Source organism: Aspergillus costaricaensis (genome assembly GCF_003184835.1).
Source record: "Aspergillus costaricaensis CBS 115574 unplaced genomic scaffold BO79scaffold_13, whole genome shotgun sequence".
Classification (NCBI taxonomy): Eukaryota; Fungi; Ascomycota; class Eurotiomycetes; order Eurotiales; family Aspergillaceae; genus Aspergillus; species Aspergillus costaricensis.
In genome coordinates this window covers 584,776-600,630 of record NW_020291813.1, presented here as the reverse complement: position 1 = coordinate 600,630, position 15,855 = coordinate 584,776, and the positions used below count along the sequence as shown (strand labels likewise).

At 50.5% G+C, this 15,855-nt stretch overlaps 7 protein-coding genes across 7 annotated transcripts; 3 read left to right on the top strand and 4 right to left on the bottom strand.

Annotated features, from left to right (window-relative positions):
* Positions 1–587: 587 nt before the first annotated feature.
* BO79DRAFT_11854 (putative ubiquitin conjugating enzyme) lies at positions 588–1,516 on the top strand. Its single transcript, XM_025677938.1, has 3 exons — positions 588–836; positions 925–1,017; positions 1,114–1,516. The coding sequence occupies exons 1-3, from the start codon at positions 680–682 to the stop codon at positions 1,368–1,370; spliced, it is 507 nt and encodes a 168-aa protein (XP_025540435.1). The 5' UTR covers positions 588–679; the 3' UTR covers positions 1,371–1,516.
* Positions 1,517–2,032: 516 nt separating this feature from the next.
* On the bottom strand, positions 2,033–3,279 carry BO79DRAFT_172087 (RTA1 domain-containing protein; the record flags this gene model as incomplete). Its single annotated transcript, XM_025679616.1, has 3 exons — positions 2,358–3,279; positions 2,207–2,281; positions 2,033–2,129 (listed from the first exon to the last, which is right to left on the bottom strand). The coding sequence occupies exons 1-3, from the start codon at positions 3,065–3,067 to the stop codon at positions 2,033–2,035; spliced, it is 882 nt and encodes a 293-aa protein (XP_025540434.1). The 5' UTR covers positions 3,068–3,279.
* Positions 3,280–4,211: 932 nt separating this feature from the next.
* On the top strand, positions 4,212–5,493 carry BO79DRAFT_287122 (Zn(II)2Cys6 transcription factor domain-containing protein; the record flags this gene model as incomplete). Its single annotated transcript, XM_025688545.1, has 2 exons — positions 4,212–4,226; positions 4,399–5,493. The coding sequence occupies 2 exons, from the start codon at positions 4,212–4,214 to the stop codon at positions 5,491–5,493; spliced, it is 1,110 nt and encodes a 369-aa protein (XP_025540433.1).
* A 229-nt stretch (positions 5,494–5,722) lies between these two features.
* Positions 5,723–6,964, bottom strand: BO79DRAFT_193822 (fatty acyl-CoA reductase; the record flags this gene model as incomplete). The annotated part of the gene is made up of 1 exon (XM_025681003.1): positions 5,723–6,964. One exon carries the CDS (start codon positions 6,962–6,964, stop codon positions 5,723–5,725), a length of 1,242 nt encoding a protein of 413 aa, XP_025540432.1.
* An 863-nt stretch (positions 6,965–7,827) lies between these two features.
* BO79DRAFT_287120 (metal cation transporter MSC2) lies at positions 7,828–11,069 on the bottom strand. The gene is made up of 4 exons (XM_025688544.1): positions 10,416–11,069; positions 9,202–10,365; positions 8,931–9,149; positions 7,828–8,883 (listed from the first exon to the last, which is right to left on the bottom strand). The coding sequence occupies exons 1-4, from the start codon at positions 10,841–10,843 to the stop codon at positions 8,016–8,018; spliced, it is 2,679 nt and encodes an 892-aa protein (XP_025540431.1). The 5' UTR covers positions 10,844–11,069; the 3' UTR covers positions 7,828–8,015.
* Positions 11,070–11,519: 450 nt separating this feature from the next.
* BO79DRAFT_245023 (chitobiosyldiphosphodolichol beta-1,4 mannosyltransferase) lies at positions 11,520–13,150 on the top strand (the record flags this gene model as incomplete). Its single annotated transcript, XM_025685432.1, has 3 exons — positions 11,520–11,873; positions 11,933–12,129; positions 12,206–13,150. Exons 1-3 carry the CDS (start codon positions 11,636–11,638, stop codon positions 13,148–13,150), a joined length of 1,380 nt encoding a protein of 459 aa, XP_025540430.1. The 5' UTR covers positions 11,520–11,635.
* A 100-nt stretch (positions 13,151–13,250) lies between these two features.
* On the bottom strand, positions 13,251–15,686 carry BO79DRAFT_193812 (uncharacterized protein; the record flags this gene model as incomplete). The annotated part of the gene is made up of 4 exons (XM_025681002.1): positions 15,485–15,686; positions 14,531–15,436; positions 14,295–14,484; positions 13,251–14,248 (listed from the first exon to the last, which is right to left on the bottom strand). The coding sequence occupies exons 1-4, from the start codon at positions 15,590–15,592 to the stop codon at positions 13,251–13,253; spliced, it is 2,202 nt and encodes a 733-aa protein (XP_025540429.1). The 5' UTR covers positions 15,593–15,686.
* Between the last annotated feature and the right edge of the window lie 169 nt (positions 15,687–15,855).

Below are 15,855 nucleotides of genomic sequence, written 5' to 3'. Positions count from 1 at the left end.
GAGTCGTTGGCAATCATTCTTACAGCTACCCCTATCGCCCATATTTCTTTGTTTGCCCTTCCCGTCGCATCGGGCAGGGATAAGCATGGCGTGTGACCCAAGAGGGGACTTGGGAGAGTCGAGATTGTCCTGCGGAGGTCCGGACGAGTAAGCGTTATAGTAGTTTACGTACAATTAATACAGTGAGAGTTCCCAGGAGGGTAGACAGTACCATCTTCACCGGTCTGCTGCACCATCCTCGACTTGCCTTGGACCAGTCATATATCATAGACTGGACTGGCCATACCCGCCAGGTACTCACGGGCTACTACTTACTACAAGTAGTAACAGAGCAACGCCACCGAGGCGCACCATTTAAGTTGTTATCGCAGCCCACCCCGCTCCCCCACTCACCGCCCGGCAGACTACTAACTGCCAGTCTCTTCGTGACCCTCGGTCTACTTACCTTCCCTCCTGCTCATTTGCTCTCTGTGTTAAAATCACCCTCAGGGTAGTAGTCCCTCCTATTCTCCCTTTTCCTCCTCTACCTCTACTCTTTACCCCCTTGGCCACCCTCTGCTCTATCAAGGGTCCCCTCTCTTCTCACCAACCAACCCCTCTTGCATCCCCTCATCGTATTATTCGGCTCAACGCCCCTCCTCTCCCCCTCCTTACCCCTCCCCGGTACACTCTCTCCGCCATGGCCACAACAGCAGCAGGTCGCATGCTCTCCCGCCAACTGCAGCAAATGCAGTCGGACAAGGACATCCCCGGGATCAGCTGCGGATTGGTCGATAACAATGTCTTTGAATGGGAGGTCATGCTTATGATCTCCGATGATGTCAAGTTGTATGGCGGTGAGTAGAGTTTGGGTGGGAGAAAGCTTGAATGAGCATCTCCAAATCTTCTTCAGGAGCCTCTCATACTAATTCAAATGAATGATAGGTGGTTTCTTCCGTGCTCGTCTCTCGTTTCCTCCTGACTACCCTCACATGCCGCCGAAAATGAAGTTCGAGACGCCTCTGTACCATCCTAACAGTACGCCTCACCCTGCACCTTCCTAGCTTCTCTTGAATTTTCTTCCAAGGCACAAGACAATCACAGAATACTAATTCCACTGTGACAATCATACAGTCTACCCCAACGGTGACGTCTGCATCTCCATCCTCCACCCCCCGGAGGAAGACAAGTACGGCTACGAGTCCGCCGCGGAGCGCTGGTCCCCCGTGCAAACGCCCGAGACGATCCTCCTCTCCGTTATCTCCATGCTCTCCAGCCCCAACGATGAAAGCCCCGCCAATGTCGAGGCCGCACGGTTATGGCGGGAAGACCCGAAAGAGTTCAAGAAGAAGGTGCGCAAGTGCGTACGGGATAGTCTGGGAGAGGAGTAAATGAGTTCCTCCTTCCCTTATTTACCTTTATCATACCTTGAGTCAAACCATCCAGTCATGGTTTGATGTGAATTACATGGAACAGAGACGGGAATGGGTCAATATGGGTTTTCTTTTCTTTATGTGTTGTTCGTTGCATGATAGAAGGACGCTTGGTGCGGTTGATTCGGCTGACGGTCTACCTATTTACTTACGTACGGGATATATGCATTTTTTCTTCCCTTTCGCCTGACAATTATTGTTACTGGTGCGGGGAGTTTTCTTCTTTTTTTCGTTGTTGATTGGTCTAAGATGGAGTTTAATTTCATTTCTTACTTTACTTGTATTGCCTTTCTTCCTTCCGTTCTTTTCACTCAACCTACCATTGCACTCGTTGCCCTTGCATGCTTCTTCTCGTGCGCTGTTCGATCCTGGTTGTATATCCTTTTTGGGTGTAGGCGGGTTTCCTTTCCCAGTGAATATACTTGTGGTATAGGGGCTAAATACACGGACCCGCTAACTTTTGGCCGCTGAAGTATCCCACCGTAGTACTAGAATGAGTATGTATAGTGCCGAAACCATACCGTTGTAACTTTCATAACTGCAACGATAGTAAACGGGTATCTATTGTATGTACTATACTTGGAGGATGTACACTAAAATATAGACTCTTGTATATATAATTAGGCTTTAGGCGTCTTCTTCATTCCCTTCCGAATAGATTCCAGGAAGAATCCAGGGTAGAAGTAGGTAAGGCAGCTCACGGCGATGGCCATCATCCTATATATCCAGTCAGTATCGTCCGTACTCGTGATATAGAACAGGACGGGAGCCATAATCGAAAGGGACACACTCACATTCCATCAAGAACCAAGAATTCATTCTCCTTCTGCATGAGCGGGTTACCCCATCCACCGGCCATTTCAGGGATACTACGTAACTTGTTAGTATCTCATGCCGTATGCAGCTTGATCGCGTGGGGATAAAGGACATAGTGGGCAGGCTTACCGATAAATACACCGAATCAAAGTAGCAAAGTAAGCCACAATGCCGGCCCAAATAACGAGTCTGAGGTTCTTCGGCCCAGTAAGGTTTCCATTCTCATCAATGAACTTCTCGCCGCCCAAACCCGGTCCCTTTCTCACGACACGGATGAAGAAATCCAACGCCAACAGACCACAAACTGACATCGTGCCCACCTGGAAGGCGATACCCGCTACCATGATATCATCGCCCACCTTCAGCAGACTCTGGTTCTCGCTGCCTGCTGCTGCGGCAACGCCGCCACCGGCGGCTTGGAGAATGAGTGATCCGACATCACAGCTGATGAAGATCCAGGTGAAGAGCTGGGGCTTCAGACGCGAGTATTCCGGGCCCAGGGAGAGAATGACGTGTTTCAGGGTGAGATAGATACCGGCGGCGATGAAGGTCGGGGCGAGCACGAGGCAGACGATTTGTAGTTTGAAGGCGCCTTGGTCCCAGGGGTTGTGGTTCATCAGGATTCGACCGATGTATCCTGCTAGTTCCATGTATCCGCCGATTACCATTGCGATCATCATTGTCCAGGAGCGGTAGTAGACGCCGAGACCGAGTTGGAGGGTGCCAAGTAGGCCGAAGTAGACGGCGAAGAAGATGTTACCGCCGAGGTTGGGGTAGTAGCCGTATGTTGTCGCTGTGACGGGACATTCTGGCGTGACGTGCGTGCAAGTGATGCTCATGGTGATAGGTTGTCGTCCTCTGGTTCTGGTGGTCGTAAGAGTAGTCGTGTATCGGTGTGGAGGAGGGAAAAGACAGTTGATATAGGTGGAAGAAATGAAAGAAAGTAACAAGCCGCTATGTATAGGTCTATATGCAATATACCATGCACTATATGCAAGCAAAGTAGGAAAACGAGGGAAAGAAAGAAACAGATATGTAAGATGACGCCGGCTCCGACCCTGATAGATGCGCGCACATATTGTACGGAGTATGTCAGCCTGACGGGGATCAGACCTATTAATATAAGACAGTCGAATAAAATTTATAGTCGACCCGTTCTTTATCCCGATTTGCCGGGTTCTGGAGACGGTCCTCTGCCTGGTGGATCGGTCGTGTATAAATTTCATGGCATGACAACGCCGATTGGCTCGCTTTCGTTCTCGCTTTCGTTTTCGTTCTCGCACTACTCCACCGGCTGTATCTGTTGGTTCGACCGTTATCGCCGATGGGGGAATTCCTCCGGCCATGCACTTTGTTCCTTGCAAGGAAACATTTTGAGCTCGTATCCTCTTAATTTGTTCGTAGGGCTCATTTATTCCTAGTCATCAACGAGCTGTTTGAATAACTCCCACTCATTCTTCCCAGAATTGATCTCATCGATGGAGATAAAGCGTGCCTGGAGAAGGTTCAGTAAGCATTCATTTAACCGACTTGATAGCGGCCGTTGTGGGGACTCACGGCTCCACCTGTGTCATTGCGCCCCTTTTGCTGCTGGGTTGGAGAAACAAAACAGCCAGAGGTGAAACAAGTCTTTCTGTAGATAGTTGCAGCAGCTCTCGGCATGCCGGTGCCCAGCTTGCATTGACCCCAGGAAATCTTATAGCCTAATGGAACATCTGCGCTGGTGGACAGTTTTGATGGGTTGTTATCACGTGACACGGAGAATTAGTCACCCCGCGTCGGCACGTGGAGCCGCTTAGTACAAAGTAGTTCTCATCCATCCACTCCAATTATTTTATCGTTGAGCGGACGATGATATCCGCCGGCAAATAAGCGTCCGATATGCTCCTTCATCGAAAACAGGGCTAAATTCGCAAGATATGAGACCGGTGGGTATAAATTGAGGGGAAATGCCACCTAGAAGGACCCATACCAAGTCACGCAATGGCTGTGACCAGTGTAAGAAGAGACGCGTCAAGGTAAGCATCATTCACTTTCATACTTCTCATATCCCGCATTCCTGGGCTACGCCTGAATTGAACAGCCGAAAGTGTTCATTTCTGGAACTATCCGATACCCGTCTAATTCACTATCATCCCCGCAGCAGTCTTCTAAGTTCTAACGGCTGTAGTGCGACGAACGAGGCCCACCATGCTCCAATTGCATTAGCCGGGAGCTGGCATGTACTTACTTTAGGACCCCGGCGGCACGCAAGGAGACTACACTATCGACAAGTCCTGCTCCTTTGCAGTCAATAGTAGCACCCTCTGAGGCAACATTCCATGCCAACCAGCCCGTCTCCCGCCATGGATCTTCACCGCCAAACTTTGCTTGCCTGCGGGAGCTTGAGCTAATGCACAAGTTTTCCACGGAGACGTATCTGAGTTTATGCAATGAACCAACAGATCACCATGAATGGCAGTATGTCATCCCTCGCAAAGCTTTGCAGCATGACTTCCTCATGAGCGGGATACTAGCGGTGGCATCTCTCCATATCGCGTCCACACTCGATCCACCAGAAGCGCTTTCCTATATTGACACAGCTCTGGAGTATCATAATCATGCATTTGCGCCTTTTCGTCATGCGATTGATAACCTCACTCCAGCCAACTGTGACGCAGTCTTAGCTCACTCAGTAATCACAACTGTTATTGGTATAAAGTTACCACAATTGGCACGAGAAGAGAATCAAAGCATGACCGAAAACATCATTGTTGTTTTCGAGTTGCTTCACGGAGTCAGTAAAATCTTCACCATCAGCCGTCCCTGGCTTCAAGGGAAGTTGTTTACTTCCCGAAGAGGCTTCTGGGAAAATCAGCTTTCCATACTAGACAGTGAAATTGAGGCTGCGCTGGATCGATTAACGGCATTGAACAATGATATGCTTGCTCCTGACAAAGCGGATCAACACCACATCGTCAAGAATGCAATAGCTCTTCTACGCCGTTGTTTCTGCAGGTACAACCATGCCCGGGACGTGGCTTCCATACTCGCATGGGTTGCAACCGTTGATAAGGAATTCGTTCATGCTCTGAGATGCCGTCAACCTCTCGCGCTGCTAGTTCTCATACACTGGGGTGTTCTGCTCCAGGAGCTTGATGAAAAAGTGTGGTGGGCAAAGAATTCCGGAACAGCTCTGGTTTCCGAGTTGCTGAATGCCCTCCGTCCCTGCGACGTACGTTGGGAAGGTGCATTACAGTGGCCGAAACGTAAGATAGGACTTTGAGGAACACACAAAGGATCAATTTCTGCGTTCTCACCCATGGTCACCGGGTTCACAGCTACTGCATGAGCTGCGCACCGGCAATGCTTACAAGAGCTTCTCATAATATTGGGCGCTGGTCAGCGTACAGATTGACACGGATCTATCAGCACAGACTAAACACAAATAAGGCCGTCGCATATAAATAACAGGTCTTGCAAACGACTATCTCAAACAAGGCACAGACGCCTCTTCAAAGCTTCCCCATTCTTTTCAGCACCTTTTCATAAGCTTCTTTTGTCCGTGCTGAAGAGAGCTTGTCAAGATGATGCTGACAGAACGCTAAGCTCAAAGGACCCCCGAGCTGTTTCAGCCAGTATGATCGCCCACAATCGAAAATCCAGTTGCGGGTGCCCACCTTGACAAGCTCTGCCAGGATATGTTGTGGGATACTTCGATCTTGCACGAATATAATTTTCGGTAGCTCATGTCGAATCTCTTCCGGGGCATTCTCCCTGCATATGGCTAAAATCTCGTCGAACGTATGGCTCACATATAATTGCGATCCGATATGAACGATCCCTCGCGTTCCAGCAGCTGCATGCAAAAGGCACGCATTTGCGACAAAGTCAACTGGTATTTCATCCAAGATATTCTGACCACTCTTATAGCCCTCTGCGGCGTGCCATATCTGGGTACCTCCCTGGTCTGAAAAGTACAACGTAGAGAACTTCGTCAGAGGCGTCGAATCCTCGGGCCCGTACAATGGGTATGGGTCTCTGACAGCCGGTCCAAAGATTGTCGGACGGACAAACAATACCGGGAGCGTGGGATACCGCTTGAACGTCAAGCGCTCCATAAGATGCTTCGCATGGGTATAAGATGAAGAAAATCGATCCGTATAAGGCGATTGTCCAGTTTCTTGTATTCTTGCCAATTCATCCTCTGGGTCGTCGTCTGAAACAGGGTACAGTCGCTCACCCACGTAACCGTCCGGCAGAAAACTGTTCACATAAGCCGTGGAAATCTGGATGAAGAGCCTAAGTCGACGAAACCGGGAAACCATCGCAGCCAACTCTAATGCGGGCAGACAATTATTCTCTAGCGCTTCGGAGATGCTCGCATCTAGCTTGATTTTCGCAGCTGCATGAATAACCAGTGTGACCTCTTCACGTAATCGGTTCAACGTCACGTCCTCAATTCCGAAGTCTGCCTGCCTAATATCCCCGACTATGTAATGAATCCTGTTCGAGTTCAGAATCGCCTGCGTGTGATCCGGCATGGTCTTTTTCCATTTCTTCACAGCCAACTCCGACGACCCGCGGATCAAGACAAAAATCTTTCGCGTCGGAAGCTGCACTGCCAGTTTATACAGAATACATCCTCCCAGTGAGCCCGTGCTGCCCGTCAAGAAGACGGTCTGTCTCTCATAAGACGTTGCGTACCCGATTTTCTTAACCTCATCTTGATATGGCGCGAGGTCCGGACCTGGCATGGGGAAAGACTGTGCGGGTGTTTGTCAGAGGGACGAAGAATATGGTATAAGGGTGGGTACTACCAGATAGTCCTCCTCGTCATGGGAAACTTCTACAAAACCACCCGAAGGGTTACTATATACACTCCATCATCGTCACATGTTATACCCCCACCGCAACGAAACACCAGCACATCACTGGAGCGAGGGTGCAACGCAGTGCTACCGGCCGAAGGAAAAGCCTCGGCTGATTATAATATTCTTTGCGATGCTAGAACATAGAATTCTAGGCCACTCCTATACTTGAGATAAAAGCGCCCCAACTCGATATGTCGAGGATTCTCTCGAGAGTGATATACAATAACATATTATGTATCTCTAGTCAAACCCGGACAAACGTGGCTGTAACAGTGATTTTCTCTGCTATTATACTACTCATATGAGCCTACGCTTCATGTGTGTGAGTTCTAGTATGATATTATGGAACTATCTCCCTGTGACGAAACACAAGTGTAACATATCACCTTTATGTTCATCCAGTAATAAAAATCACCGGTGTGCTACATCTGCTACGGGCACTCAAAGTGCGTACAGGAGTATCATGCCATAGCGGATAGTAGTGAGCATGTATGTGACTTTCGATTTTGTGTGTGAAGCACCCCTCCCATAAGTCATGATGGGCCTGTGTAGTGATGATGCTGATGATGGGAATCGGAAATCAGACCACTCTTTTCTGCTTAAGAATTAGTCTCAGTGGCTGAAGTTTATGTCCCTTTCATTAGTTGCACAGATAATCTGGAGGCTCTACTCATTCCTATAGCATTTATCTGAGAATAAAGTCATAACTGGTAGTCCTACATTGCTTATTCATTCAAACAAGATATCCGAATACTCATCGTCCTAAGAAAAAAAGGGAAGAGGAAAATAATAGAAGATACACGGGGGAAAAGAAAGACTCCATTCAGGCAGTCAAATCTATCTACCTAGCTTAGCCAAGAGCTTCAAATAGTATGTATTAGAAAAGGATTTAGAAGGGAGGAAACCAAGGCAATAAAAGCAATCAATCAATCAATCAAGAATGCTTATTCCCGCCGCCACCACACCAACAACGGCCGTCTCCTTCGCGCTCGACCTGGACGAGAATGTCCATGCCCTTTTCGCGGAGGTAGTCCACGGTGCGTTGGCGGACATCTTCGAGATCGGAGCTGCGAGAGGCAATGACGTGGATGACGCCGAGGACGTTGGGAGTATGCGTGTCATGGTGATCGTGATCGTGATCATCGTGGCTGTGGGAATGGTGGTCATGACTGTGACTGTGAGTATGGCCGTGGTCGTGAGCATGATCGTGATCGTGGCTATGGTTGTGACTATGAGTATGACTGTGGTTGCATCCATGATCATGAGCATGGTCGTCGTGATGATGGTGATGGTGGTGATGGCCGGTTTCCTTCCCTGTATCGTCCAGCCAGAATTTCGGGACGGTGTACCCGACAACGCCCCGTAAAGTGCTGACGCCAGCAAGGGTTTCGCGGACATTGTATTCAATGTCAGCCGGAAGGGTGAGCAGCAAACTCTTCGCAGTGCTGCTGACAAGCGGGATTGCCGAGGCAAAAATCAAGATTGCGATGAAAGAGGAGGCGATTGGATCGAACCCTGGCCAGCCAGAGTAGTGCACGAGAATGGTCGAGATCACAACAGCCACGGAGCCAAGAGTGTCGGCGAGAATGTGTAGGAAAATGCCGTGCATGTTCTCGTTTCCGTGCGAGTGCCCGTGACTGTGATCGTGGCCGTGTGCATGTCCATGATCGAATGCCATGATTCCGACAAGGTTGACGAGAAGTCCCGCAACACTCACAGCCAGTAGTTCGCCGAGGCGATGCATCTGACTGCCTGATGAAAGCCGCTCGACGGCTTCATAGATGATTTCGATGCTGATGATCCTGCATATTGTTAGGACGGTCATCCAAAATGCTTGAGCAGGACTTACATGAGGAAGATGCCGTTGGCAAACCCAGACAGCGTGTCGACTTTGCCATATCCGTAGGGAAACCTAGAGCTCGGGGGCCATTTACTCATGACAGCAGCACAAAGGCCAACCACGAGCGCCAAGCAATCGAAGAACATATGGATACTGTCACTAAGAAGACCCAGGGATCCTGTCATGAACCCATATGACAGCTGAACAAGCATAAAGGCAAAATTAAGACTAAGTGGGTTAGTTCCGAGTTACTAGAAATCAAGGGTGAAGGACGAAATACCTCATGAAGTAGAAGATGCGTCGCGAGTCGCTCTCCTTGAGAATACTGTACAATAGGGGATAAGGCTCGCTGTACTGGATGATGAGCCTTGTTATCTTAGTAGCATCAGCTCCAGAGTGGGCATGATGATGGTGATTATGGGTATGAGAGTGTTGCGACAGGCGCAATTGTCTGTCGTCGAATCTGGCAGCAAGGAACGAGGCAGCAGTTGCAATGACACGAGCTACATAAGCCAGGTGAGTTTTCTCTTGCAGCGGCGGGGAGCTTAAGAGAGCGGCAGCTCCGACACCGATAACAAGACCTATCTTTTGTGGTGAGCGTAGATGGGAAGAAGAAACAAATATTAAGCATGTTGCAAGCGCTCCAGCAGCTGCAAACTGGTACAGCATGTTGGTCGGTTGCAGAGACACATTGCCGGAAACAACAACAGTGATAAGTGCCAGGATAATGCCTGAAAGAATGGCCAGAATTGAATCACTTGACGAGATGGCTCCCGAGCCCTGCTTTTCAGCTTGCTTCTGGGACACTGTGCCATTGGACGTCAAGTAATCCAGATCAGCAGAAATGGACGAAGCACCAGCCAAAGGGGGCCGAAGAACGAAGACCGAGGTGAGCAAAGCGACATAGCCCAGGTATGGGTGAGGGTCTCGCGTCGCATTCATACCCCAAAGGCTCAGCGCAACAAGGGTGATGAGCAGCATGACCGTCACTTTCTTTTGGCTAAACCGGGACTGTGCACTGCTGTGAAGTCCATAACCCTGAACGACGGTCGGCAAACCTGACGCTACAGGAAGCAACAAGCCGCATGCGACAAGGAATCCTCCCACCTTCAATGTCGCATATATCGGCAATGCGACCGAAGACATCTGAAGCAAAACGGCACTTGCCACGCTGGAGCCCACTTGAGGCAGTGTAACCCCCGAGTCACTCCCTCCTCGTTGGATGGATCGAAGTAATTGTCCACATCCATATACAATCATTGTAGCAGCGGTCAGTATGGAGGTTTTGCTGGCAACCTGCTCCAAGGCCCCATTTGCTGGGATAGATGCAGCCGGGTCATCGCTTGTCGAGAGCGTTGTCTGCCAAAGCGCATGTTGTTGTTGGTGGTACCAGGACAGGATGATCCATGGCAGGGAGAGGAGAAGGCCAGAGAGAACTTCCTGACTGAGCAACGTTAAAACCGAATTCCAATGAATCGCTCAAAGAAGACTTACGTCGTGCTCGATTGAGATTCAATTGAAGTGCCGACCGATTGAGCTCCAATCAAGCCCGTCACGCTATCGCTCTTAGTGTGATTGATAGAGCCGAGGCTCGTGTGATGAGCATGTTCCCACACAGTAGGAGTTGAGTGGGAGTGAGAGTGGGAATGGGAATGAGAATGCGAATGAGAGTGGGCGTGTGAATATGTGTGAGGGTGTTCTGGCCACGTTGGGCTCACAGTTTGGCCATTGGTGAGTTGTGTATTCGGTAGAGGCTGTGGGGGCTGTTGTTGCGGCGAGGAGGCATCGAAGGATGAAGCCGAGATGGAGATGGGACCGTTTGACCAGCGAGAGGCACGCGAATGACCCCGGCCCCGAGAATGTCCTAGACCATGTACCTGAGGAATGGTATCCACGGTGGACACGGGAGCCCCCGTCGACATGATTTCCAGTGGTTCGTGTGAGGATAGGCGACTAACCACGGAGGGAGCACAAGGCGAGAGAGCGTTCGGGAGGGGGAGGGAGCAAGGAGGTGGATTGACGGAGGATTGGAGCTCTAGCAGCTCAATGCAAATGAACGGTCGGGGAACTGGGTCAGACGAGGTGGCATAGCGCCGGGGAGGAACTGGGAAACGAGGTTGGCAGCTTGGACGGGCGCTTGTGGCAATGAATGGGGATGGGGATGGGATGGGAGGATGGCCCCCAGATGCGCGCCGCCGACTGAATGATCGGCTGCCCGCGATAACCCCCGGGCCACGTGATTGGGCTGGCCGCGGGCTGATCGTCCGGCCTCGATTGCAATGGAACTCTCCCCCAAACAACAACCACGTACCTTGGACGACTGGCTGAGGTCAGGGGGGAATCTGTTCCAGGCCAACGTCCAGGCCAACGTCCAGGCCAGAATCCCTCGTTGCTTTTTCGTCTGCAGAAACCAACGATCAGGCACATTGCATGCATCTCACCAATCCGAGAGCGAACCGCGCGCTTGATATGCTTTGACGCGGCATCTAGTGGGGTTGTGGGATCGGCCCAGGATTCCTCCGTTCAAACCGGAGTACAGCTGGCAATCCTCTCCCCCCGGAGCTATCTCCGTGCTTCTTATCTACTTTGCTGGTTCTACTGGCACCTTCAATGGCCCTGCGCTGAGCTACATCCACCAACGAATCTGTTCAGAATGCTGTTTAACTCAATTGCTTGAATTTCTCTCATCCCTCCAATAAATAATCTCCGACACCATGATCGAGTCGCTCATTAGCGTCGCGTTCTATCTCTCTACGGCGCTTACTATCGGCATTCTCTTGCTGCCTTCGCGGCATGAGTCCAGGCCTGTCACTAGCCAAAATGCGACAAACGAACCCAAGACCACTGTCCAGATTCTCGTGTTAGGGGATATCGGCCGGAGTCCGCGCATGCAGTACCATGCCCTCAGTGTTGCCCGAAATGGTGGACAGGTGGACATAATTGGTTACCATGGTGAGCTACATAATGCGCCCTTATTCTTCTCAGAGTCCCACACTAATCAATTGCTATAGAATCCGACGTGCATCCCGAGATCTCCTCGCATCCGAGAATATCCATTGTCCCCCTGCCGCCGCATCCATCCTGCCTTCAGACAAGCAACAAGCTCCTCTTCCTATTGTTCGGTCCGCTGAAAGTTCTTTTCCAAATCGTCTGCTTGTTTTGGATCTTGGCATGTCGTACAAAGCCAGCCAAATGGCTTCTCGTTCAGGTTGGTTATAACACATCTTGTCCCCGATGCATGGTACCATTGAAGCAGCACTAAGTCGAACCTTTGCCCGTCGCAGAATCCGCCCTCTATTCCCACGCTAGCGATCGCATCCCTCGTCTGCTTCTTGCGTCACACGCAGCTCCTCATCGATTGGCATAACTTTGGTTACACCATCTTGGCACTCAAACTCGGAGACTCCCACCCGTTGGTCAGATTTTCCAAATTATATGAGAAGATCTTCTGCCAATATGCGACGGCGCACTTGTGCGTAACCAATGCCATGGCATCGGTGCTGAAAGACGAGTTTGCGCTGAAGGCGCCCATTCTCCCGCTGCATGACCGACCAGCCGATCATTTCCAGCCCATTCTAGACGATCGCGTACGCCAGGACTTCCTGCGCTCGTTGTCGGAGACGGAATCTGTCCGGCCGATGATTGGATCTGATACGATTCGAGTTCTGGTCAGTTCGACCTCTTGGACAGCGGACGAGGACTTCTCGCTTCTCATAGAAGCTCTGTGTCGGTACTCAGACTTGGCTGAGACGTCAAACCCGGAACTACCGTCGATTCTGGCCATCATAACGGGAAAGGGGCCCCAGCGGGAGATGTATCTGAAACAAATTGCCGATCTGCAGAAAAACGGTAAACTTCAAAAGGCCACCATTCGTACCGCGTGGCTCAGCATGGAAGACTACGCACGATTGTTGGCATCCGCGTCGCTGGGTGTCAGTCTACACACCAGCAGTAGCGGTGTCGATTTGCCCATGAAAGTCGTCGACATGTTCGGTGCCGGTCTGCCCGTCGTTGGCTGGAATCGCTTCGAGGCGTGGCCGGAGCTGGTCACTGAAGGTCGTAATGGACGAGGCTTTGGAAGCTCCGATGAGCTTGTGGAACACCTTGTTGAACTCTTTGGAAACCAGGAAGCACTCGAAAAGCTTCGTGCTGGGGCGCGAGAGGAGAGTTCTCGTCGGTGGGATGACGAGTGGAACCCCGTGGCCGGCAAACTGCTAGGCCTAGTATAATTGAATAGCAAGTGACGACCCTATTGACTGTATAATGAAATATTAGAATATTGGCGTAGCACACACAGCAAACCACACGGACTTTACCTGGAGCATGTCCTCAAGCACGGTATTTGCCATTGCAGTAGACACACGTGTCGAACGCATCGAAGAGCGTCCGGCAGGTATACGATACGTCAGTTTCAGGTGGCTCTATGCTGTCCTCATCTAGATATTCCTTCCCACACGAGGAGCAGACTTTGGAAGATCCGGGGTCCTGAATGGCCAATGACGTCAAGCTACAGCGAACTATTACGGGAAGAAGAGTTAGCATTATGTCCTCTTGCAACGCCTGGAGTGCAGCATCGAACATACCAAAGATGTGGCCTGTGGCACATTGGGCTTCCTCGGTTGAATACCATGCGATCCCAGCGCTGCAGATCTCGCATCGTTCGAACATCTGGCCACCAGGTCCATCAAGCATTACGGCAGGCTTGGGGGCGATCGTCGTCCTAGAAGCCGTACACTTGGAAAGCTCATCGTTCAGATCTACACCCGTGATAGTTGCCAGCCTTACCAAGACTTTGTGAGCTTGGGACAGTAGAGCCTCGTTCTCTGAATCGATAATTGTGCAGCAGGCCGTTGCGTAAAGGATACTCAAAGACAGCGGTTGTCGGTTCTCGTTATTGTCTTCGAAGTGTAGGATGTATCCCAAAGCAGCCTCTCGCTGCTGGCGAAGATGCTCGGGAGAGCTGTTCGACACCGACCGAGATTCGAGTCGGTCAGATTGAGAACCATCGGTTGTCGACATTATGACTGTTAACCTTTCCTCCGCTGCTGTGCGATACTCTATCATATCCCCTGGGTGTACGGTAATACCAGCTGCGATCATTCCCCTGCAGAAAGCCATACCCCAAACCCGGGCAACTGCTAGGCCTCCAAGATCGCGGTCAAAGTCATACCTCTCACGCACATCATCGAGCTGGTCTTTCCATGGGACGGCATGAATCGGGTATTCATCATCGCCATCCCGGAAAGGTACTGCTGCTGTGAATCCTCCGGCCGTTGCTAGATAGAGTACAGGAGCCTGGGAATCGGTGTCCATCGCAACAATCATTGCTTCAGATGTTAGCTAGCGAAGGGGCGGATGGTGCGCACTGCTTACCGGATATTGGCTCTGGGTGCCTAGGAGGTTCCGTTTCGCTATCATTTTCCGAGCTTTCGTAGAATAACAGTTCTTGCAGTCGCACTTGGCCAGAGCTTGGATTAATGCATTGATGGGGCTCTTTAGACGCCTTTATCAATATGAGCCCTGCCAGGGTACCCGCAGCCAAACAGACAGTATGAGAGTCGTCCTATGCAAGTCAGTGCCTGCCCAGCTGTAGCGCTTCTGAAACATACCGTATTCATCCATGCCAATGGCCCTGTAAAGTGATATCCACTCAAGCCTTCGTAGAACTTTGGGGTAATGTCTTTGGAAATAGCCTTGATTTGGGATTGCGGCTGTGAGCCTGTCTCTGGGGGTGGGGACAGAACCTTCACATCCAGGTGAACCACCTTAAGAGCAGTTCCATGAGTGACAGCGAGAAAGCCACTCGCGGATTCCTTTGCATGAAACCATGGGCCCCACGACATGGACAGTATCTTGATTTTGGACCTCAAAATCTCGGAAAAAATCGATGATGGTTGCAGCTTTGGATAATTCTCATCTGTATCCTGAAAAGAGTTGACTGACAAAACGCCGGCTTCATATGGCGCACCGACACCTGTTGGTGGTCTGTGAATTTTCAGCACAACAACATCATTGTCATCGTTTGCGACTGAGAGCAGGTGAAATCCCCAGCGACTCTCGGCAGGTAGGACAGAGTAAGTTGTGATATGCCTTTCGGCTGGCAGTTTAAGCGGCGATGACCACGCGAAAGCACGAATGTTGGATTTCCGCAATAGCATGCCATCCTCCTGGACAGTAGAATTGAAATGGGTCTTTAAAGTGCCATTTAGTATGGCAACCCGAGTCCACTTCCCTTGAGAACCGACAGGTTCATACAGCGACAACAGTAGGTTAGATGTCAGAACCGCGAGAACCGAACGTCGATATTTGGCCAACCCTGGAGGGGACCAGGCCAATGCTACTACATTGCTGAGGGACTGTTCGGCCCCGAGAGAGAAATTATCCCGATTCTGGGGATAGATCGTAGGCCACTCATTGTTTGTGAAAACATTGACACGGAAGCGAACTGAATGCCAATTATTTATGGGAGATTGGCTTGAGTCATGACCCAACCGTTCAGCTGCATTTTTTGGAGTCTAGTCCATATAAGCATGAGCTTGGATGGCAGGGATGCTAACACTGACTAAGATTTGGACGTGGTCTCCAGCGGCGATCGCGAGCTCCCCATCTTCCGACCACGAGAGACAGTCATAGCAAGAAGGGAAAAGCGGCAATTCTAAGGGACCTGACATTTCTTCACAAAGTTGAATACTCCCTTTTCTTCATGGCAGTTTTGACAAAACAAAGTCCCTAGAGTCGTGTCATGTACGGATATGGGAACCTCCGCGATGAGCTAGCTAGCTAGTCAACTGCATCAGTTGGAGAACGAAGAGCTCAGCTCTTCTATGGAGATGCTCGTTTAGGTTAGTCCCCCGTTTTGGGCCGTGGAACGTGCCGTGCAGTCACATGATGCAAGTGGTAACTTACCTAATCTAGTGGCGCCCCGAGACCTTTC

Coding starts and splice junctions, on each gene's coding strand:
- BO79DRAFT_11854 (XM_025677938.1), top strand. CDS start 680: ATGGCCACAACAGCAGCAGGTCGCATGCTCTCCCGCCAACTGCAGCAA. Junction 837..924: donor TGATGTCAAGTTGTATGGCG/GTGAGTAGAGTT, acceptor AATGAATGATAG/GTGGTTTCTTCCGTGCTCGT. Junction 1,018..1,113: donor GCCTCTGTACCATCCTAACA/GTACGCCTCACC, acceptor ACAATCATACAG/TCTACCCCAACGGTGACGTC.
- BO79DRAFT_287120 (XM_025688544.1), bottom strand. CDS start 10,843: ATGTCGACGGGGGCTCCCGTGTCCACCGTGGATACCATTCCTCAGGTA. Junction 10,366..10,415: donor GAATCTCAATCGAGCACGAC/GTAAGTCTTCTT, acceptor AACGTTGCTCAG/TCAGGAAGTTCTCTCTGGCC. Junction 8,884..8,930: donor GCCAACGGCATCTTCCTCAT/GTAAGTCCTGCT, acceptor AACAATATGCAG/GATCATCAGCATCGAAATCA.